The 19,319-nt window shown below is 51.7% G+C and overlaps 1 protein-coding gene and 1 non-coding gene across 2 annotated transcripts in view; one reads left to right on the top strand and one right to left on the bottom strand.

Moving 5' to 3' along the window:
* COL23A1 (collagen type XXIII alpha 1 chain) overlaps positions 1-19,319 on the bottom strand; it is a 323,197-nt gene that overhangs the window by 30,849 nt on the left and 273,029 nt on the right. Inside the window, exons 4-5 of the mRNA XM_057727622.1 lie at positions 13,986-13,993; positions 12,383-12,409 (exon numbers count right to left, since the gene is read on the bottom strand). Coding sequence (XP_057583605.1) covers positions 12,383-12,409; positions 13,986-13,993 — 35 coding nt within the window. The remainder of the gene's footprint in view (positions 1-12,382; positions 12,410-13,985; positions 13,994-19,319) is intronic.
* On the top strand, positions 7,571-7,677 carry LOC130842703 (U6 spliceosomal RNA). The gene has a single exon (XR_009050516.1). It is a non-coding gene; the product is annotated as a U6 spliceosomal RNA (small nuclear RNA).

The following is a 19,319-nucleotide window of genomic DNA, read 5'->3' as shown; positions in this document are numbered from 1 at the left end:
GGATTACCAGTCCAGGGCCCAGTAATTATGGCCCAGATGTTGACAATTCATCAAATTACAAGGCTGTGGGGCCCGGGGTCCCAGCCTGGGCCGTGCACATTCCTGTGTGAGGGCTCTCTCATTAGGGCTGTCCGGTGGGCAAGCGGGTGGGTGGGCAGCCCCTAGGGCAGGTCAGCACCATGTGGTCCTGATTTCTCAGGCCAGGCTATTTGCACACACGTGGGCCGTAGCAAGACTACCCGGGCTTCGCAGTTTCCCAGACCTGAATTCCACGTAGGGTGAGGGAAGAAAGGACCCCCATTCTTACATCCAGCCTGGCTGTAGCTTGTGCCTTGGTGGTGGCACGCGGTTACCCCTGGGGAACCCCTTCCTGGGATCTGGGGCCCTTTGTAGAGTGGGCTCTGCAGTCACCCACTGCACCTAATGCAGGGCAAGCTGCGGGGGCTTTAGCTGGGTGGGGACCTAACAGCCTGCCGAGGTCAGAGCCCTGCCCTTCACCTGCTCCTCGGCCCACCCATGCTGCCCCCTCCCACTCCTCGTCTGCGCAGGGGAGGACAGGGCCAGGGCAGGGCTGGCCTGGAGTCAGGTTTGGTCTGGTCCATGCAGTTAAAAAAAAAAAAAAAAAAAAAAAAAAGGCTCAACTAACCAAATTAATTGCAACATTTACAAATTGTGTCGTTTCATGTAAACACCTGGAGTATAGCGTTTTCTTGAAAAGTTGAAGATCCCATGCACCTGGGTCCATGTGCCTGCACTACCTATTGGGTCAAGTGCACCTTTAGCTGGGCACCACCCCGGGGCCACAGGCTCCACCCCACCCTAGTGGCTCACTCCTGGCCTGCTGTCCTGCCGAGGTGACCTGCCAGTTCTGTAGGAGCATCTGGGTTTGTAACCCTTGGCCTAGAAAATCTCTGGGTCCCTTTAGCTCCACGATTCTGTGAGGCCAAAAACCCAGCTGACTTCTATTCTGGGGAGTCGCATGTTCGCTGAATATCCTGTGTGCACTGGAAGCAATTACACGTATGTCCATTACACATCATGGCTAGAAAAGATGGAGCTGTGCCTTTGAACCAATCCCCAAATACCTGCTTAAATTACACATTTGCCTGTTACATGATTACTGTGTCAGGCATCAGGAAAAATTGTTCCAGGGTGGGGTGAAGGGGAGTGACGGACCAACTCCCATTGGGTGTGGGAGGGTGGAAGCTGGATCGGTGAACCGAGCTTGTCTGCTGAGAGCTGCCTCTAGCCTGGTGTCTCCAGCTCAGGCACACGGGGCTGGTCTGATGGAAGGTGATGGAAGTAGCAGACAGGCCAAGGCACCCGTTTTGGTGGCAACCTCTGCTGGGGTGAAAATCTACCAGGGTGGATCCGAAGGGTGACGGTCCCAATGTGGCTGGAACTACATGACGCAGGCAGTCTAAAGAGGAGTGGCCTTCCTGGGACAGTGCGGCTCAGACGACGGGGCTGAGACAGCATTACCAGGACACCAGGGGACAGAGTGACTGACAGAGCTCACAGCAGACACTGAGGCTGCAGCGGGTGTTCTGCGAGGACCCCTGGATGCCCTAGGCCATGCCCCTGATCTGCCCTCTTGCCCTGAGCCTTAGTCTGTGGGTCCACTTGCCGACTTCCTCCCATCCTCACTCGCATTTGAACTGCCAGCCTCTCTGAAACCCTGGGTTTTGGAGGTGGCCCTCTTTGGTTTCCATGGATGACACAGTTGTCACTCACTGTTAATGGATTGGTTGGAATCTTTAAGAATTCAAAGATTTTGTATGAAACTTGTATTTCTAGCTTCTCTTGATATGTTAGAAGATGTGGTAATGCTCGACCTGCTTGGGTGCAGCTGCAGCACCCACTTTAGATGGGGTGGGTGCCCCCCCAGTTCAGCCCAAGCCCAACTATTTCCTATAGTCTCTTGCACTCAGCCAGTCTCCCCTATTTCCTCACCTGGCTGGCCCCTGGAATGCATCAGTGAGCTTGTGAGCCTGCAATTCTAGCACTGAACCATCTCTCCAAACCATGTCCACATCCAGTCCCCTACTCACCCCTGCCCAGGACTCGGCCTCTCCTAGCCTCCCTGCCTCCTATCCCCACAGGCCCATCCTTCCGACACAGCGAAGGAGCGGGGGTCATCCTCACTGTTTTGTTTTTACCCTGCAGACCTTGCAGCCAGCTGCTTAGCTTCCCTGGAGCCTGTCTCCTCCTCTGGAAAGTCGGGTGTTGTGTGGATGGAATGGTTTCCTGTAGATGACAGTGCCCAGCCTGGAGCTTGGCACCCAAGGGGTTGAATGAGTAGGACTGTAACATGCTGGACCGGTTTGGGGGTAAGAATCCAGGAAGCGGGGTGGAGGTAAAACACACACCTTTGCCTTCTCATCTGGATGCCACTGACCCTGAGCACAGCCCTGTTAGGCAGGTGCCATTATTACCTCCATCCCACAGATGAAGAAACTGAAGCTTGGGGAGGCCAGGCATGGCCAGCTTGGCCTGGGACCCGAGCCTGAATCTCCTGCCTAAACCCTGCATGCGTCCCTCCTCACCATCCCTCTCTGGAAGCACCTGGCACAGCCTCACCCCTGCCCCCAGGGCCGAGCTGCAGTGCCCCTTGCCCTGACATTCAAGGACCTCTCCTCAGGGGGAAGGGGAGGCTGGGATGAAGCGAGAGAATAGCATTGACATATACACACTACCAAATGTAAAATGGGTGGCTAGTGGGAAGCTGCTGCATAGCACAGGGAGATCAACTCAATGCTTTGTGATGACCTAGAGGGGTGGGATGGGGGGGGGATAGGGACGGTGGGAGGGAGCCTCAAGAGGGAGGGGATATGGGGATATATGTACACATACAGCTGATTCACTTTGTTGTACAGCAGCAGAAACTAACACAATATTGTAAAGAAATTATATTCCAATAAAGATCTAGAAAAAAAAAAAAGACCCCTCCTCTGCCCCTGTGGTTCTCCTTCCAGACTCGCGTGTCACCTCTGAGATGTCTTCCTCAACTCCCCCTCATCCCACACAGTTCCACAGTTCCTGACCCACTGCTCTGTCTTCCCGATGCTTCCCCTCCCTGCTGTGACTGTCGCTGAGGCTCCAGTGCCCACCGGAGGCTTGGCTCTGAGGGATGTCTGTGAATCTATGAAGCACCCCCTTCCCCGACTGGGCTTCTGCCATCCTGTCCCACTGAGTTTGGGTCTGAGCAGCCCAAATGGGAGGACCCGTTAGTGAAAGGACCTTGTATGGAAGATGACCCACTGGGGCCAATCTTCCTAGATGTCCCTCTAGGTGGGTATGCAGCCCTGGCTTGCACACTTCCAGAAACAGGGAACACACTGCTTCCTGGGCAGCCTGATGGGTATGCAAACTTGAAGCCCTGACCTTCCCAGGTTGGATGCTACTGCAATGTCCCTCTACCTTATGGCCTGTTCGGGAGGCAACCAACTGGCTCCGTGAAGCTGGGTGCTGCAGAGCTGCTGGCCTGACCCCCTCCCTCTCCTGTCCACTCCCAGCCTGGCCTCTCTCTGGCCATTCCCCCTGAAGTGCCCACTTCTTAGCCCCTACTTGGCCTTCCAACCGTGGCTCACACCTCCCTTCCTTTGGGTGGCGCCCCGACCCCACCAGGCCAGGCCCAGGTCACAGACACTCGCAGCAACTTGTACTTTCCTGGCCCTGAATTTTGATTCTCTCTGCCACTCAATCACAGCCTCCACAGGGGGAGGGACCCTGGATATATTTCTCACTAATTGTATCACAGATGCCAAAGTGCCTCATACGTAGGGAGAACTCAGTAAATATTTGTGGAGTGAACCAGCTGTCAAGGGAGCTCTTCTGTGAGTGAATGTCCAGTGTCTTACTGGCTCCGGTGCCTGGCCTGGGAGCACCAGAGGGCGCTCTTGACCTGTTGAAGGCTCTCACGGGCACCTGCTGACTCCTGTCCCCTAGGCCACATCCTGGGCGCTGGGCATTGGGGACACTGGCCTGGGAGGGGCTCCTTCAGCCTCAAGGGCTCCCCCTGCTGGCGTCAGTGATCATCATGGAGGCAGGAACTGTCACCCAACGTAGCCTGCATGCTCAGCGCCAGGGCTCTCATGGGGTCCCCCTATGGCTGAAGAGGGGTTAGGGACATGCCTGAGATCACACGGTCTGTGGAGCCCCGAAGCCCACTCTCTCTCCACTGCATGGGCAGGACAGGGGGCCCATCCCTGATTTCAGGAGGAGCTCGGTGGACCAGCTTCATACCCCAAATAACTGCTTTCTCTCAAGTCTGTTTACTTGGAAGCCCCCAATGGCCTAGTGCAGGTCTGTGAAGATGCTCTTCCTGGCAGTGGGGTGAGGGGGCTTCGCTGCCTGGGGGAAGTGGGAAGAGGGGCCAGCAAAGCTGTTGTCAGAGGCACGCCTGCAGAGGGTAGCACACACCTCTGCTGGCCCCCCATGGGCTGTCCCTGCTGAGAGCAACCCCAGAACTGGACGTGGGGAGACGGCACCTCCCTTGGAGGTTTGTATCTGGGGTTGAGGGCTCCCGGGCCACTGCCTGGAAGATGGAGAAAGCTGCCGAGGGTAAGCAGGGCATCTGGGAACCAGGGGCAGGGGCAGCAGCTCAGCCTTCCTATCCTTTGGTTGCCCTGCACGTGACACTCGAGGGACAGGGGATATAGCATGGGCCCAAGGCAAGGGGCCCAGGTCAAGGAGAACTTGTCCTGGGCTTTCGAGGGACGCTGGGGAGAAGGGAGGAAAGGCTGGCATGGTGGCCCTTTCCCTGGGGCCCTGCTATGGCTCCCCGAGGTTCCAATCTGGGGGCCATTCGTGGGGGCTCGGGAAATCTGCTTGCATCCCATCCCTGCTCCACCCGCAGTCTGGGGAGCTGGGGAGCAGCGCTGCAGGGGGTAGATGAAAATGAGATGTTAGGAGGCTGAAACCTAAAAACAGATGAATCTGGGATATTACAGATGAATCATTTAACTAATTACATTTTTACAATCAAAGCTGTTTTTAAACTATGAGAGTGCAAAAAAGCATATGAATGTGCGGTACCCTGTGGTCCTTTATTGTTCACTTGATTAATTCCAAACAGTCTAACTGAGTTATTCATTTCAAAATTGGTCCCAGGCAGAGGCCCTGTCTCATACGCCACATTTCTGCTCAAAGCTTATGTTCTCCCCAGGGGCCTAGGCTGTCGATGCCCCCATGACTGATTCTGGAGGTGACGTGCAGCTCTGCTACCCCCCCAGCCCCGCCCCCCACCCCTTGGGAGCTGGGTGCTGACATGCGTGAGGAGTTCTGGCTCTGGTCCCTCATCTCTCAGAGCCAGCCTGCAACTCCCGCCAGCCCTCATTTCTCCAGTCTGCCCACCTATACTCCATCCTCACTGAGACATTCTTATTTCAGCGCCTGATATTATTGTAGCCGCCTTCTACCTGGACCTCCTTCCTCCAGTCTCTGCCCTGTAGCCAGGGAGCCCTTTCCAATATACACTTCTGTCCACATCCCTCTGGGTAGGTGAGGGCCCCTCACTCAGCATCATCCTCCCGCCTTTCCCTGCCCTCCCTCGGAGTCACTATCCACCGGCACATGGGACCACATCTCGCCCCCTGCCTTTTTCATTGTGCCTGTGTAGGTGCTGCATAGAATGCCTTCCTACCTCGTCCTCCTACCAAACTCCTACTCATCCCTCAAGACAAGCCCCAGTTGTCCCTCTTCTATGAGGCCTCCCCTGGTCCCAGGCAGAGTTAGCTCCTCCTTCCTCTGTGGGGCCCGAGGCCCTGTCTGGATGCATTACAGCCTTACCCACTGTGCCATGAAGCTCTCCGCGCGGGAAGGTCTAGCCAGTGTTCAGGGGGAAGCCAGGCCCCAGGTGCTTGCCTCTGTGAGATCTGGAAAAGTGGCATGGCCACTCTAAGCTTCAGTTTTTCCAACCCACAGAACGGGCACAAATCACCCATCCTGTCCAGGGATAGGATGTACTTTGAAACTGTGAAGTGCTGCATAGATCCGATCCCTAATATTTTCATCCAGGCCAAGCCTCACACTGCAAATGCAGACAGAAGGGCAGGGTGGGGGAGGGGCTTGATCATGGCTGTGGTCTCCCTGCTTCACTCAGCTGCTCCTGGTCAGGGAAATGGAATCGGACATTTCACCAAGAGGAGGATATTTTCCCCCCTAAACTCTAATAATCACTATGATACAGGCATGGATGAAGAAGGAGACAAGGTGGAATGAAGAAATTTTCTTCTTCATTTGAATTAGATTGGGTTTTCTTCTTTTTTTTTTTAACGGAAATTAGGAAAGGGTCTTAATTTGATAATGGGGGTGAAATGGGGAGAGAGCTCCAGGGCCAGATAAAAACAGGGATGAGGAAGAGAGACAGAACATTCACTCCAAATATTTGTTTCTCTGGGTGGGAAGAGGAGAAAGACCCTTCTTGCCAGCGCGCAGACTGTCTGAGCCCTGGTCTGTGCCGCAGCCTGCTTCCTGGTCGGGGGGCTGGTGTGATGGCGAGTCTGCAGGCTGGGTGCTAACTGGGCTTTGCTATGCGGGTGGGCCTTGTGTCTTGGCCAAGCCCTATCAGCGTCTGAGTCCAGCTTCCTCCTCTGTCCAGCAGGGCTGAGACCATTGATCTCCCAGGGTGGGAACATGGGCAAGCATGCCCCCAGCAAGAACGGAATCTGTGCACTTGTTCCCAGGCATGTTGAAAAGGCTTCTGGGGGATGAGAGTGGACAGTGCTTTCTTCTAGTTCCTTTGGGAGGAGAGAGTCTCCCAGCCCTTGTCAAGGCAGCCTGTCTCTGTGGACAGGTCGTTTCTGTAAACACAGAGATAAGTTTCCTTGGCCTTCTGCCTGGGTCAGCCCCTCACCGTGGCCTACAAGCTTCTACTCCATGCAGCCCTGGAGACCTCTGTGACTTCCCCTTCTACCACTTCCTGGCACTTGCTCGCTCACTCCAGCCGCACTGGTCTTGCACGTACCCGGGACACAGGATGCTTGTTCCAATCTCATGACATGCACTTACTTCTTCCTCTGCCAGGAGCATTTCTCACCCCCACGACACCCCCCACCCCCCAGATTGCTGCATCTTTTTATCATTTAAGTCTCAGCTCAAATGTCATCTTCCCCAAGAGACTTCTGATTATTTAATCCAAATTATACCCACTCACCCACCTAGTCAGCCCTCTCATCACGGCCCCTGTTTGAAGCTATCTTGTTGGTTTACTTACTTGCTTCTCTCCTCCTCACTACAGGGAGGGGCCTTGTGGCTCCTGTTTGGTGCTAGTCCAAAGACCCAGGAAAGCATCTGGCACAGAGACAATGACTGACGGTGTCTCTGAAGGGGGCACACTCCCCCACTCCAGGGCCTCGGCACCACTGGCCCTCGCTGGGTTTCATCATTTCTATATGCCTCTGGCCCCACAACCTAACACTCTCCTCATACATTCACATGCACAAATCCTAATCCCTGGAAGATTTACCAAATACACATTTTAAAAAAATGTTTGAATTGTATTCTGAAGGTGTAAAACAAACCCGAAAGTCACTAAAGCTCAATGTTAAACGTCAGAAAGTAGAAATACGTGCTTGCTTTGGCAGCACATATACTAAAACTGGAACGATAAAGAGAAGATTAGCGTGGCCCCCGTGCAAGGATGGCACGCAAATTCGTGAAGTGTTCCATAAAAACAGCAACAAAAAAAGTAGAAACACTAAAAAAGAGGAAATGTGAGGATTCTGATGCTGTAAATAGGAGATGATGAGACTTTTTCTGTGCCAGAGTCAAAGTGTAGGCAATATTGAACCACAGTTTGGAGAGGAAAGAGTTTGTGATAAGACACCTCTAGGGAGGTCAGTGACCCCTAGTTGTCCCTCCCTCTCTATCTCATGTACGGTGACTATTGGACGCCTCCCCCATCGCTCCCCAAAGACTGCGACTGGCTCTGATTCTCTTTGTGCTACCCTGATACACAACACACCTTCTGGACTTGTTGAACAGAACCAGAGATGGCAAAATCACTTTATCAACATAAATGCTGATTACTACCCCCAAATGTAAGAGTGCTGTGCCCAGGGCGTCTCTGCAGGTCCCACCCTGGACTGACAACGTTCTGAGTTCAAAACTCCCCCTGTGCTGCTGATTCCATGACGTCTGCTGTCCTTGGATCAATTGGAACCTGAAAGCTCTCAAAGGCTGGCACTTTGACCTCTACACCTGCAATTCCAAGTTCTACCACCAGATGGCAGTTAGGATTACACAAATTTTTATCAAAACTAATCTCTGACTGTACTTCTCATGAAAATACACCCTAAATTAAAACAAGATACATACGTAAATTTTTAACTTATCATATTGGCATAGCTTTAAAAGTATGATCGGCCAGGGCTTGGGGTAGCACATGTAGCATTCATGTGCTGTTGATGGGAATGTAAATTAGCACAGCCTCTGGGAGGGCAATTTGGCAGTACACCTCAAAAGCCTTAAACATGTGCAAACCCTCTGAGCTAGCAGTTCAACTTCTGGACATTTATTCTAAGGACATGATCATGGAAATAAGCCTAGATTTATTCCCACGATGTTGACTGTAAGCATGAAAGATTGTCAATATAAACTATATAATTTGGAGACTGGTTAAATCAATTATATATATGATACGATGCTACACAACTACTACTTTCTATAAAAATTCTTAACGATGTGGTAAAATCTCATGCTATATTAAATGAAAAAAGTAGGCCACAAAAAGTATGTCCACTGTAATCCCATTTTTAGAATAATAACTATAAAACCAAACTTGTACACAAAACGTATGGAAAGAAGAAACACCAAAATATTGACAGGACCTGTCTGTGGGTGGTAGGATTATGGGTGATTGCTTTCTCCTTTCATGTGCTTTTCTCTATTTTGGGAAGATTTTATAAAAAATAGGCTTCTTCTGTCATCAGCAGAGAGGTATTCATGACCTCATGACAGCAGAAAAGGACAGGCTGGCCGCTGCACAGGGAGGCTGTGGATAAGGTGACCGCAGCCCCGTTTCAGTCCACAACCTGCCCCACAGGCATGCTTAGCTCCTATGCCCCTGTGCCCCTCTATAGGGTCCACATGTGGACCTGGTTTCAGCTGGTCTCCTCACGGTGGGGGGCGGGGGGGGGGGGGGACACGACACTGGATTAATCCAGAACACGTAGCCGGCACAGTCTCTACTACAACCATCCTGCTTGACTCTTTTCTTGCTCTTAATTCCCTTTAGGAAGTGACATGTTTTTAGCACAAAGGAGAAAAAAAAACACCTCCTTGAGGCTGGTCTTGAAGTTTACTAAACTGCAGAAAAAAGCCCCCAAAACTTTTTCTAAAATTGTTCCCAAAGCCATTTTCCTTTCCAAATGCTGCCAATGTGTGTTGGTGGATTAGAATGGTTTCCTAAGCCTGTCTTTCCTTTCCTCGAGGTTTTCTGGGGTGAGGAAAGATAGAGACACTATCGAGGGGCTGCCACCTGCCGTGCTGCATCGGGCGCTGCGTGTGTTCCCTGCTTTAAGTCTCCAGCTCTGCAGGTGTGATCTCTGCAGGTTCCAGAGGCCAAGCACCTAAGTCCTCACAGCAGAGCCAGGATGCGACTTGGGTCAGACAGACTCAAAGCCCGTGAATACTTAGAACACGAGGTGCCTCTCAGGCAGCCAGGCCCCTCGTGCTGCAGGGGTCACCCTAACACAGGGATGACCACAAGGAGCCATCTATAAGCAGAGCCTGGGCTGGGGGCCAGGCCCTCCACAGGCCAAGAGATCTGAATTTCAGCTTAAAACACATGGGCCCCCTGAGCCTACAGAATTCCTTCCCAACTTCCCCCTGCCCACACGGGCCTGTTTCCCCCCTGTGGGGGGAGGTCGGGCGGGGTGACACCTCCACCCTGTGGGCCTGATGGAACAAGGGTGCTTGGAGGCACACAGCTGGGCAAGCAAGCCAGCTGCTGGCACCAGAGGCACGAACACCTTGGACCCAGCGGTAGGCAAGGCCAGCCCAGCCAGGGAAGATGCCCAGATCTGCGTGGGAGTGGAGTTGCATGCAAACTGGGGCTGGGCGACCTCAGAAAAAGGGGCAACCCAGCCCTGGGGTAATCGTGGGTGTGATACCAGCTTCTCCTCACCCCTCACTGGGCCCAGCCTGCTCAGGGCTGCCCAGGGCTGAGGAGCTTAAGGGGCTAAGGGCACAGGCTGCCAGCGCTGCCTGTGAACGGGCAGTGGGGAAGGCTTGTTGAGCCCTAAGATGTGAAAGCTCCCAACTTCACACCAGGTGGACACACCACACGCACATCCCTCCCTTGGCCTCCCCACCCCAAATTCACAGAGCCCTGTCTCTGACCCAGGCTCAGGGCCGAAAACCTCACACACTAGCCCCCAGGCTTAACATCCTGACAGCCCTGCAATGGCCCTCGTCACCGGACCACCGTTTGCTGTGACCTCACTTGACCTAACTCCCAGCTCTCCTCTTCACAGGGAAGGAAAGAGATTCTTAGGACTGCTGAGGGGCTTGCCCCCAGCTTCAGAGCTGGTGAGTGGGATTCACTTCCCAGCTGCCTAACTCTGCAGGCGGACTCCTACCGTCCCCCACAGAGCCTGCGGGCAACCCTCCAGCCTGGGAGGAAGGGCAGGGATGGTGGCAGAGGGAGAAGCGGCCCTGGGGGAAGCAGACTGGAGCCCCCCGCCCCTCGCCATGGGAAAATGATTCCCACGGTCAGCCAGCAGCCTCTCTGATGCTCGCAGCCAGGGAGCAAGAAGCCCTGGGTCATGTGTGCTCAGAGGAGACAACAGTGCGGGGGGGAGGGGTGAGGGAAGAGACCCACCCAACCAGACACCGCCCACTCCCCTGTGGACATGGGCACCTGCGGCCAAGATAAACCCTGGAGTATAAAAGGTAACTAGGTAACCAGGAGTGGTTCTGTCAGAAAGTTTCCAGTGCTCCTGAGCTTCTGCAGTGAGTGGGCCCAGGACATGAGGCTGGAATATTCCAGCAAAAGCCTGTAGTTCCCCAAGACTCTAGCTGCCACGTCTAGGAATGTGGGGCCTGACTCCTCCCTAATCAGGAAAAGCTGCTGGGTGGACGGTGCTGCCCTGATCCCTCGTGCTCCTGTGGGATGAATGTTGATCATGGCTGGCTTCACGTTTTGTTCTTACCCCACACAGCGCAGGGTATTTCCGGTCTGAAAGGCTGGGCTGCTTGCTGCTCGGGGAGCTGCCCTGGCCACCTGGGAGATCCCAAACTCCACTCTGGGTGGAGCACGGACCACTCTAGACATGAGGTGAATGCCCCCCAAAGTTTCCACCAACTCTCGTAGGCTGGGCTGTGACCCATTTTGTGTAACCATCACCTCCTCAGCCTTAATTAATCCCAACTCTAAGGCTGTTAGGGGGGCCTTGCGTCACCTCGTTTCACAGAGCAGGAAACCGAAGCTCACTCCAGAGCCTTCCCCAAGGTCACCCAGCTAGGAGGCGGCAGCGTTGGAATCCATGCTCAGGTCTCCCTGACGCTCAGGGTTGGACCGCCCTCCGTGGCCTTCTGGGAAGGCGGTTCCTGCAAGACTGGGGACATCCACCCCCTGCCCCCACCCTTCACTGCCAGCCCATCCTGACCCTGGACAGAGCTGGCCACCAGAGAGGCCTCTGAATCCATCAACATTTCCCTCCCTGCATCCTCTGGCCCGAGGCACAGAACAAATCCGTCTCCCGACAGGATGGTCCTGCCGTGCTCTCCTTCACCGGGCTCACCGCCTGCTCTTTCCTTACAGGACTCCTGGATGCTGCTATCATGGGCCTTCATGGGCAGGACTGGACAGCAGCACTGCCACATTTCACCTTGCTCACTCAGCCCGGGCTGGGACACCCATTCCAAGCATAAGCTAATGTTTAGGTTTAATTGTAAAAGATCTGAGAAGTAACAACACCAAAAAGGCCAAACTGGAACCAACAAGTTTCTGCTTCCCGAGTGGTGACAGGACATGGTGGGCTGGGACAGGGAGTCTTCTGTCCACCAGGAAGAGGCTGGCAGCTGAGGTGGGAGGGCACTGGCTCCCCAGCCAAGGTCTGCACCCTGGGCTCAGGGCTGACATGCTGGCCAGGAAGAGCAGTGCTGGGTGGACCCAGCATGCCATCAGACTCTTCCTTGAAGGCTATTTGATTTGTCTGCAAGGCAGCTGGAGCTGCAGACAGTTCCTGCCAGGCCAGGGCCCTGCAGATCTGCACATCCTGCATCTTCACAGAGCTAACACTACTCCCTGCACAGAGAGACCACAGCCACTGAGGAGCAAAGGAGGAGGAGGAGAGGAGTGCAGACAGTTAAATAAAAGCACAGAGGAAGAATATTGGCTTGAGAGTAAGGGGCAAAAAAATAAATGGCAAATTACCGGGTAGCCATCTCGTCCTGATTGCCCCTGTGGTAATTAATATGTCATTAATAATTAGACTTTCAGCAGAAAACCATATGGCAACACTTAGAACACAATCAGGGCCCCAGATCCTCCCATGTCTGCAGGATTTGCAGCAGAGGCTGCTGGCTGGTAACTGACTCCTTCAAGGGGGGGTTGCAGGGCTCCAATGGGTCTGGGGGATGGAGCACCCATTCCCCACCTCATAGGGCCAGGCTGGAGGGGCCACCAGGGCACACACCACACATGTCCTCCCCATGTCAGCCAACGCACATGGCAAGGACCTTGTGGGATTGTGGGAAGGTGGCATTACAGCTACCATGGAAAATGCTCCTTAAATGGGGCCCGATGAGGGGCCTAGGAAGCAGATATGGGTTTCCTGTCTGTTGCCACTGGGATGGGGTGACCCGAGGAAGACAGCCTTGGAAGCTAGAGATATGGGGGCGCATTTACTGCTACGGGATGCTGCTCTGACCCCATGTGATCGGAGCAGTGGCTGCCCGGCCAGCGTCTCGCACATCGGCATCCGTTTCAGGTTGCAGCTTGAGAATTCTACATTTGTTTAATTCACTTAGTCATTTAAGAGCCAAGTTAAAAAAAAAAACAAAAATGCAAAAAACCAAATTTGCTCCATAGCTCTTTGCATTACGCACTTGGGCAAGTTCACACAGGCTAGCCTCTGTGTGACAGGCAGGGATGACTCATCTGCGGAAAACTGCTCGTGGCCCATAAATCTACGCATTCTCGCTTTCTGGCTCAATGTGCTGCTGCTACATGCAGCAAGACGTCCAGATTCTGAAGGGTGCCGATCGGGAAATGAATCATGGTAAGTGGAAGTAAAAACAAAGCTGCTCATCTGAAAGGAATTCCTTTAGAAAGTTAATTTTGGCTCAAGCAGACTGTCAATGTGCTTCTTGAATTGATTCATCAGGATTTTTCAGGCTCTGAAAAACGGCCAAGATGAATCAAAGGCAGACTTGTCATGTGTCTTGCAGAAGGAACGGGATTTCCGGGGCTGCTGTGGCTCGGGTGGCCAGCCCCTCCCTCACACCCTTCTTAAACTCAGAGCCCTCACTGGCCAGCTGTGCTCTCGAGGTCTCTCTTGCCCAACCTGGGGAGTCAAATATTTTGGCAAAGAAGGAAAACGGACCCCAGGATCTAGTGGTCAAGCCCAACTTATTCCTGGCATAAGTGCCTGACTCCAGAGCCCTTTCTGCCAAAGCGTATGAGATGAAAATGTTTACACAGATCAACTGCTGAAGAACATTGAGGAAATACGGGCATGGTGCTTGCATTTCTGTGCACTGAGCAGATCCAGAGATTTGGTGAGGAGCAGCCAGGCTTGTGTCAGCTCTTTCAGAAGGAAAAGAGTCACAGAAGCTTCACTGGGTAAGTCAAGCCCATGGAATCCTGTACTTGCATTCATCTACAAATTACAAAAAAATATGGCCCCTGTGTGGTGCTGAATTTTTTTTAAGGACACATCTCTCTAATCAAATATCTTTTTCATGGAAGTGCTACACAGAGAGAAAACAAAATGTCTTATCTTTCAGGAACAGAGGGCATAACCCAGGACACTTACGGGAGGACCTGCAAAACACAAGCAGAGAAGCCACAGTCAGCATCAAAGGGAGAGACGTCCCCTCGCCCAGGCCGGCCCTTCTTTCACACAGCTCCTGGCCACCCCTCCTCATTAGGCTCTGATGCTGTCGTTGGCCCCATAGCCAAGTGGCAGGGCACAGGGAATGCCTCTTCCTGGGCATGTGCCTGGTAATGGCAACCCAGAGAATCTTGGTTCATGCATTCGTTACGTGAGACTGCGGCTGCTTCCTGCTTGGGGCCCACCCGTGCTGGGGCTTGGCAGTCAGGGTAGGAATCAGACCTGTTCCTGCTTGAAGAACAAATTTTGGAGCTTACTGGGGGTTGGTTCATTTCGATGGGAAGGGAGGGACTTGAGAAAGAAAACATTTGGGGCAGAGGGGAGAATACTCCTAGGGGCACTGGATGTGTGAGTGTGTGGCTGACCAGACGTGCAGGGGCTGGAGGGTCCCACAGCCCAGCTCCGGGGTTAGTGGTGCCAAGCCTGGGGGATTTGAAGGGGGTGAGTCTGGAAGCACAGGGGGCTGCCGCACAGAAGGCTGGTGCAGCAAGCGGAGACTTGCCCCACGGAGAACCCTCAGAGGTTCCTCACCTTACGGTGTGCAAACCACATTACACATCCATGACAGCATTTGACCTTCTCAATGATCTCTGAGGTATGACCAACATGCCCACGTGACAGAGGACAACACAGAGGCTGAGAGGGAAAGAAGGGACTTGTCTAAGGCCACACCGTTGGTTAGGGGTGGCATTCATCCCTGAAGGAAGTCTTCCGACTCTCAAATCCTACGCATTTCCCACTAAAGCCATGCTGCTGCCAAACCAGTGACTCCTCTGCTCCCTCCTGGCAGACCCCAGACCTCAGTCTGGAGAGTGAGGCTGGCACAGGGAGGCGGCCTTCAGCACACTGGGTGCAGGTGATGGGACCAGTGGTGAAAGAGGCAAGATTTCTGACCCACAGAATTTTCCTTGGATGGACCAATACTTAAGAAAACAATGACACAGGGAGGGAGCACAGGAAGCTCCCAGCATGTAATGAGGGGCCAGAGCCAGACTGGGCCAACTCAGACGGGAGGCTAGACTTGAGTCCAGAGGGTGAGGAATGGTTATAGCGGAGAGGAAAGGCGAGGGAAGGGCGTGGTCGGGACGGAAAAGCTCCAAACACAGCAAGGTCACTGGGCGTCTAGGGTCCAGGTGAAGCCGAGCGGGCTGCAACAGGGGAGGGTCTGGGAGAAGGCAAGCCAGCCAGACCAGGGCATCTCGTTTCCACGTCATCGTCCAGGGGAGCGTGATTCGAAGGACAGTGGGGCCACTGAACAGTTCTGCACAGAGGAGCGATTCGAGGGGGTGAGAGTGGGCGTGAGGATGGGGTGCAGTTGTCCCCCCCGCGGTGACAGCAGTCTGGACTGGGGGGCTGGCAGTGGAGATGGAGAGAAGTGAGTTAGATGGTACTTGTCAGTGAGAACAAACAGGACTTGCTCATGGATTCAATGGTGGAGGATGACTGGAGAGGTCCATGGGGCATAGAGGAAGAGGAGACATGAGACAAAGGTGTTTTGCTTGAAAAACTAATGCGTGATGTGCTAATGCCTGAGAATGTAACATGGTGGGGGGTGGGCTGTGTGCTCCTTAAGCCTAGACTAGGTGCAGGGCAGGTTGTTGGCCACGTGGACATCCACACAGCTGGCCCCTCACTTTCCGCCAACCACCCTGCCCTCTCTTTTACAAAAAAGAGAACAGCCACCAGACGGACTTGCCATCACCTTCCTGATGCCCCACGCACACACCTGCCCACACCTGCAACGTGTGCCTGGCCTCTGCTCTGTGCCCCTCAGGTTAATTCTGATAGAAGAGATGTTCACATATGGAGGTATGGGGAAGTCATTCTGGCTTATATATGAGTTAACTTGGATTTCCTGCTACCTAAAACATCCTGTTTGTGGCCTATCAAACATACACTGTACATCTGCTTTAATTATTAAAGAAAAACGGCACTTTGACCAGAGGTAAAGAACGTCCATGTTGGACTTCCCTGGTGGCGCAGTGGTTAAGAATCCGCCTGCCAATGCAGGGGACACGGGTTCAATCCCTGGTCCGGGAAGATCCTACTTGCTGCAGAGCAACTAAGCCCGTGTGCCGCAACTACTGCGCCTGTGCTCTAGAGCCCGCAAGCCATAACTACTGAAGCCCAAGTGCCTAGAGCCATGCTCTGCAACAAGAGAAGCCATGGCAATGAGAAGCCCGTGCACCACAATGAAGAGTAGCCCCCACTCGCCACAACTAGAGGAAGCCTGCAGAGAGCACCAAAGACCCAATGCAGTCACCTCCGCCCTCCGCCAACAAAAAAGAATGTCCGTGTTAACAATAAAGATGGAATGTCTTTCTAGGTGCCAAAGCTACACTGACTCACTGTGTACTTGCTGATCTGTTTTTTTGAAACCTTGAAGGAATGTGTCCCTGACTTGTTTGTTCTGACAAGACATAAAACTGTGCTGAAAACCATATTTTTCTGGAACAGTTTCTCAGAGTTATCTGGTAAGCTGGCTTCTGGGCTATAGGCCTCAGTTTGGCTCGAATAAAACTCTTTTCTATTCCTTTTATAGATTGTTTATTGATTATTTTCATTGACAACTCAGAGGAGCTGACCCACCTCCTCCTTCCTGGGACCCTGCGGCCCCCAAGCTGCCCCGTCAAGCCCGCCCTTCAAGCAGATCCTTCCCCACAGCTCTGAAGATGAGAAACCATTCTTCATTCCACGCCCTCCTCTGTTCCTTCCCCAGCTCCTCCCTCCCTCACAACTGCACTGCTGGAAAGAGTGGTCTCCTCTCACTCACTTTCCACTCACCGTGACCCTCCGACTTGCATTCCATTCCTATCCCTCCACCAAAATGACACTCACCAAGTCTCCAACGACCTCCTCCAATCAATAAGCCTGACAAGGATTTCTTCTCCTCCTTGGTCTCATCCTCTAACTCCTTCTAGAGTTGCTCTCCTCCTTTGGCTTCCAGGATGACATGTCCTCCCACCTCCCTGGGTGTTCAGCTGACTCAGTCTCCTCTCCCAGCCTCCCGTGCTGGGGCTCCTCAGGGTTCAATTCTAAGCTTTCTTCTCTTCAGTTCCCTGCCCATCAGTCTCCTCTCTCCATCTTCCCCAAGGAGTTCTTCCACGCTCGTGGTGACACTAGGCAGAAGTGTCCCAAGTGCAGATCTCCAGTCCTGATGGTGCCTCAAAGCCCAGGCATCCTTTTTGAGCTTCCTGCTCGATTTCCCCTTGAATAGCCCCACAACTCCTCAAACAAGGATGCACAGTCACACGCATGATCTTCTGTCCACAAATGTACTCCTCTCCAGCTCCTGGTCTCCATGGATGACATCCTCTCCTGCCCACATGGTGGATGGGAATGTGAGGAGTGCCCCTTGACATGCTCTATTGGCACATCCACTGTTTGTTGCTCTGGAGCCCATCCACTTGGGTCTCTCCCCGATACCACAACCTCACCCATGTTACCAGTAATGAACAACACAATGACTGAAATTAAAAATACTCTAGATGGTATAAATAGCAGAATAACTGAGGAAGAACAACGAGTAAGTGAGTTGGAAGATAGAATGGTGGAAATAACTGCCACAGAGCAGGAAAAAGAAAAAAGAATAAAAAGAATGGAAGACAGTCTCAGAGACCTCAGGGAAAACATTAAGCACACCAATGTTTGAATCATAGGTGTCCCAGAAGAAGAAGAAAAAAAGAAAGGGTCTGAAAATATTTGAAGAGATTGTAGTGGAAAACTTCCCCAACATGGGAAAGGAAATAGTAAATCAAGTCCAAGAAGCACAGAGAGTCCCATACAGAATAAACCCAAGGAGAAACACACCGAAGCACATATTAATCAAACTAACAGAAAATAAACACAAAGAAAAAATATTAAAAGTGGCAAGAGAAAAGCAACAAATAGCATATAAGGGGAAATCCATAAGGATAGCAGCTGATCTCTCTGCAGAAACTCTGCAGGCCAGAAGGCAATGGCACGATATACTTAAAGTCTTGAAAGAGAAAAAATTACAGCCAAGAGTATGCTACCCAGCAAGAATCTCATTCAGATTTGATGGAGAAATCAAAAGCTTTCCAGACAAGCAAAAGTTAAGAGAATTCAGCACTACCAAACCAGCCTGACAACAATTGCTAAAGGAACTTCTCTAGGCAGGAAACACAAGAGAAGGAAAAGACCTACAAAAACAAACCACAAACAATTAAGAAAATGGTAATAGGAACATACATATCGATAATTACCTTAAATGTGAATGGATTAAATGCTCCAGCCAAAAGACACAGACTGGCTGAATGGATACAAAAACAAGACCCTTATATATGCTGTCTACAAGAAACCCACTTCAGACCTAGGGACACATATAGACTGAAAGTGAGGGTATGGAAAAAGATATTCCATGCAAATGGAAGTCGAAAGCTGGAGTAACAATACTCATTTCAGACAAATTAGAATTTAAAGTAAAGGCTATTACAAGAGACAAGGAAGGACACTACATAATGATCCAGGGATTAATCCAAGAAGAAGATATAACAATTGCAATTATCTATGCACCCAACATAGGAGCACTTCAATACATAAAGCAAAAGCTAACAGCCACAAAAGAGGAAATTGACAGTAACATGGTAATAATAGGAGACTTTAACGCCCCACTTACACCAATGGACAGATCATCCAAACAGAAAATAAATAAGGACACACAAGGTTTAAATGACACAATAGACCATCTCAACATAATTTTATAGGACATTCCATCCAAAAACTACAGAATACACTTTCTTCTCAAGTGCACAGGGAACATTCTCCAGGATAGTTCACATCTTGGGTTGCAAATCAAGCCTTGGTAAATTCAAGAAAACTGAAATCGTATCAAGCATCTTCTCTGACCACAATGCCATGAGACTAGATATCAATTACAGGAAAAAAACTGTAAAAAGTACAAACACATGGAGGCAAACAATAAGCTATTAAACAACCAAGAAATCACTGAAGAAATCAAAGTGGAAATCAACAAATACCTAGAAACAAATGACAATGAAAACACAACAACCTAAAACCTATGGGATGCAGCAAAAGCAGTTCTAAGAGGGAAGTTTATAGCAATACAGTCCTACCTCAAGAAACAAGAAAAATCTCGAATAAACAACCTAACCTTACACCTAAAACAATTAGAGGAAGAAGAACAAAAAGACCCCAAGGTGAGCAGAAGGAAAGAAATCATAAAGATCAGATCAGAAGTAAATGAAAAAGAAATGAAGGAAACAATAGCAAAGA

This window comes from Hippopotamus amphibius, chromosome 1, assembly GCF_030028045.1.
Source record: "Hippopotamus amphibius kiboko isolate mHipAmp2 chromosome 1, mHipAmp2.hap2, whole genome shotgun sequence".
Lineage (NCBI taxonomy): Eukaryota > Metazoa > Chordata > Mammalia > Artiodactyla > Hippopotamidae > Hippopotamus > Hippopotamus amphibius.
This window is presented reverse-complemented; position numbering and strand designations above follow the sequence as displayed.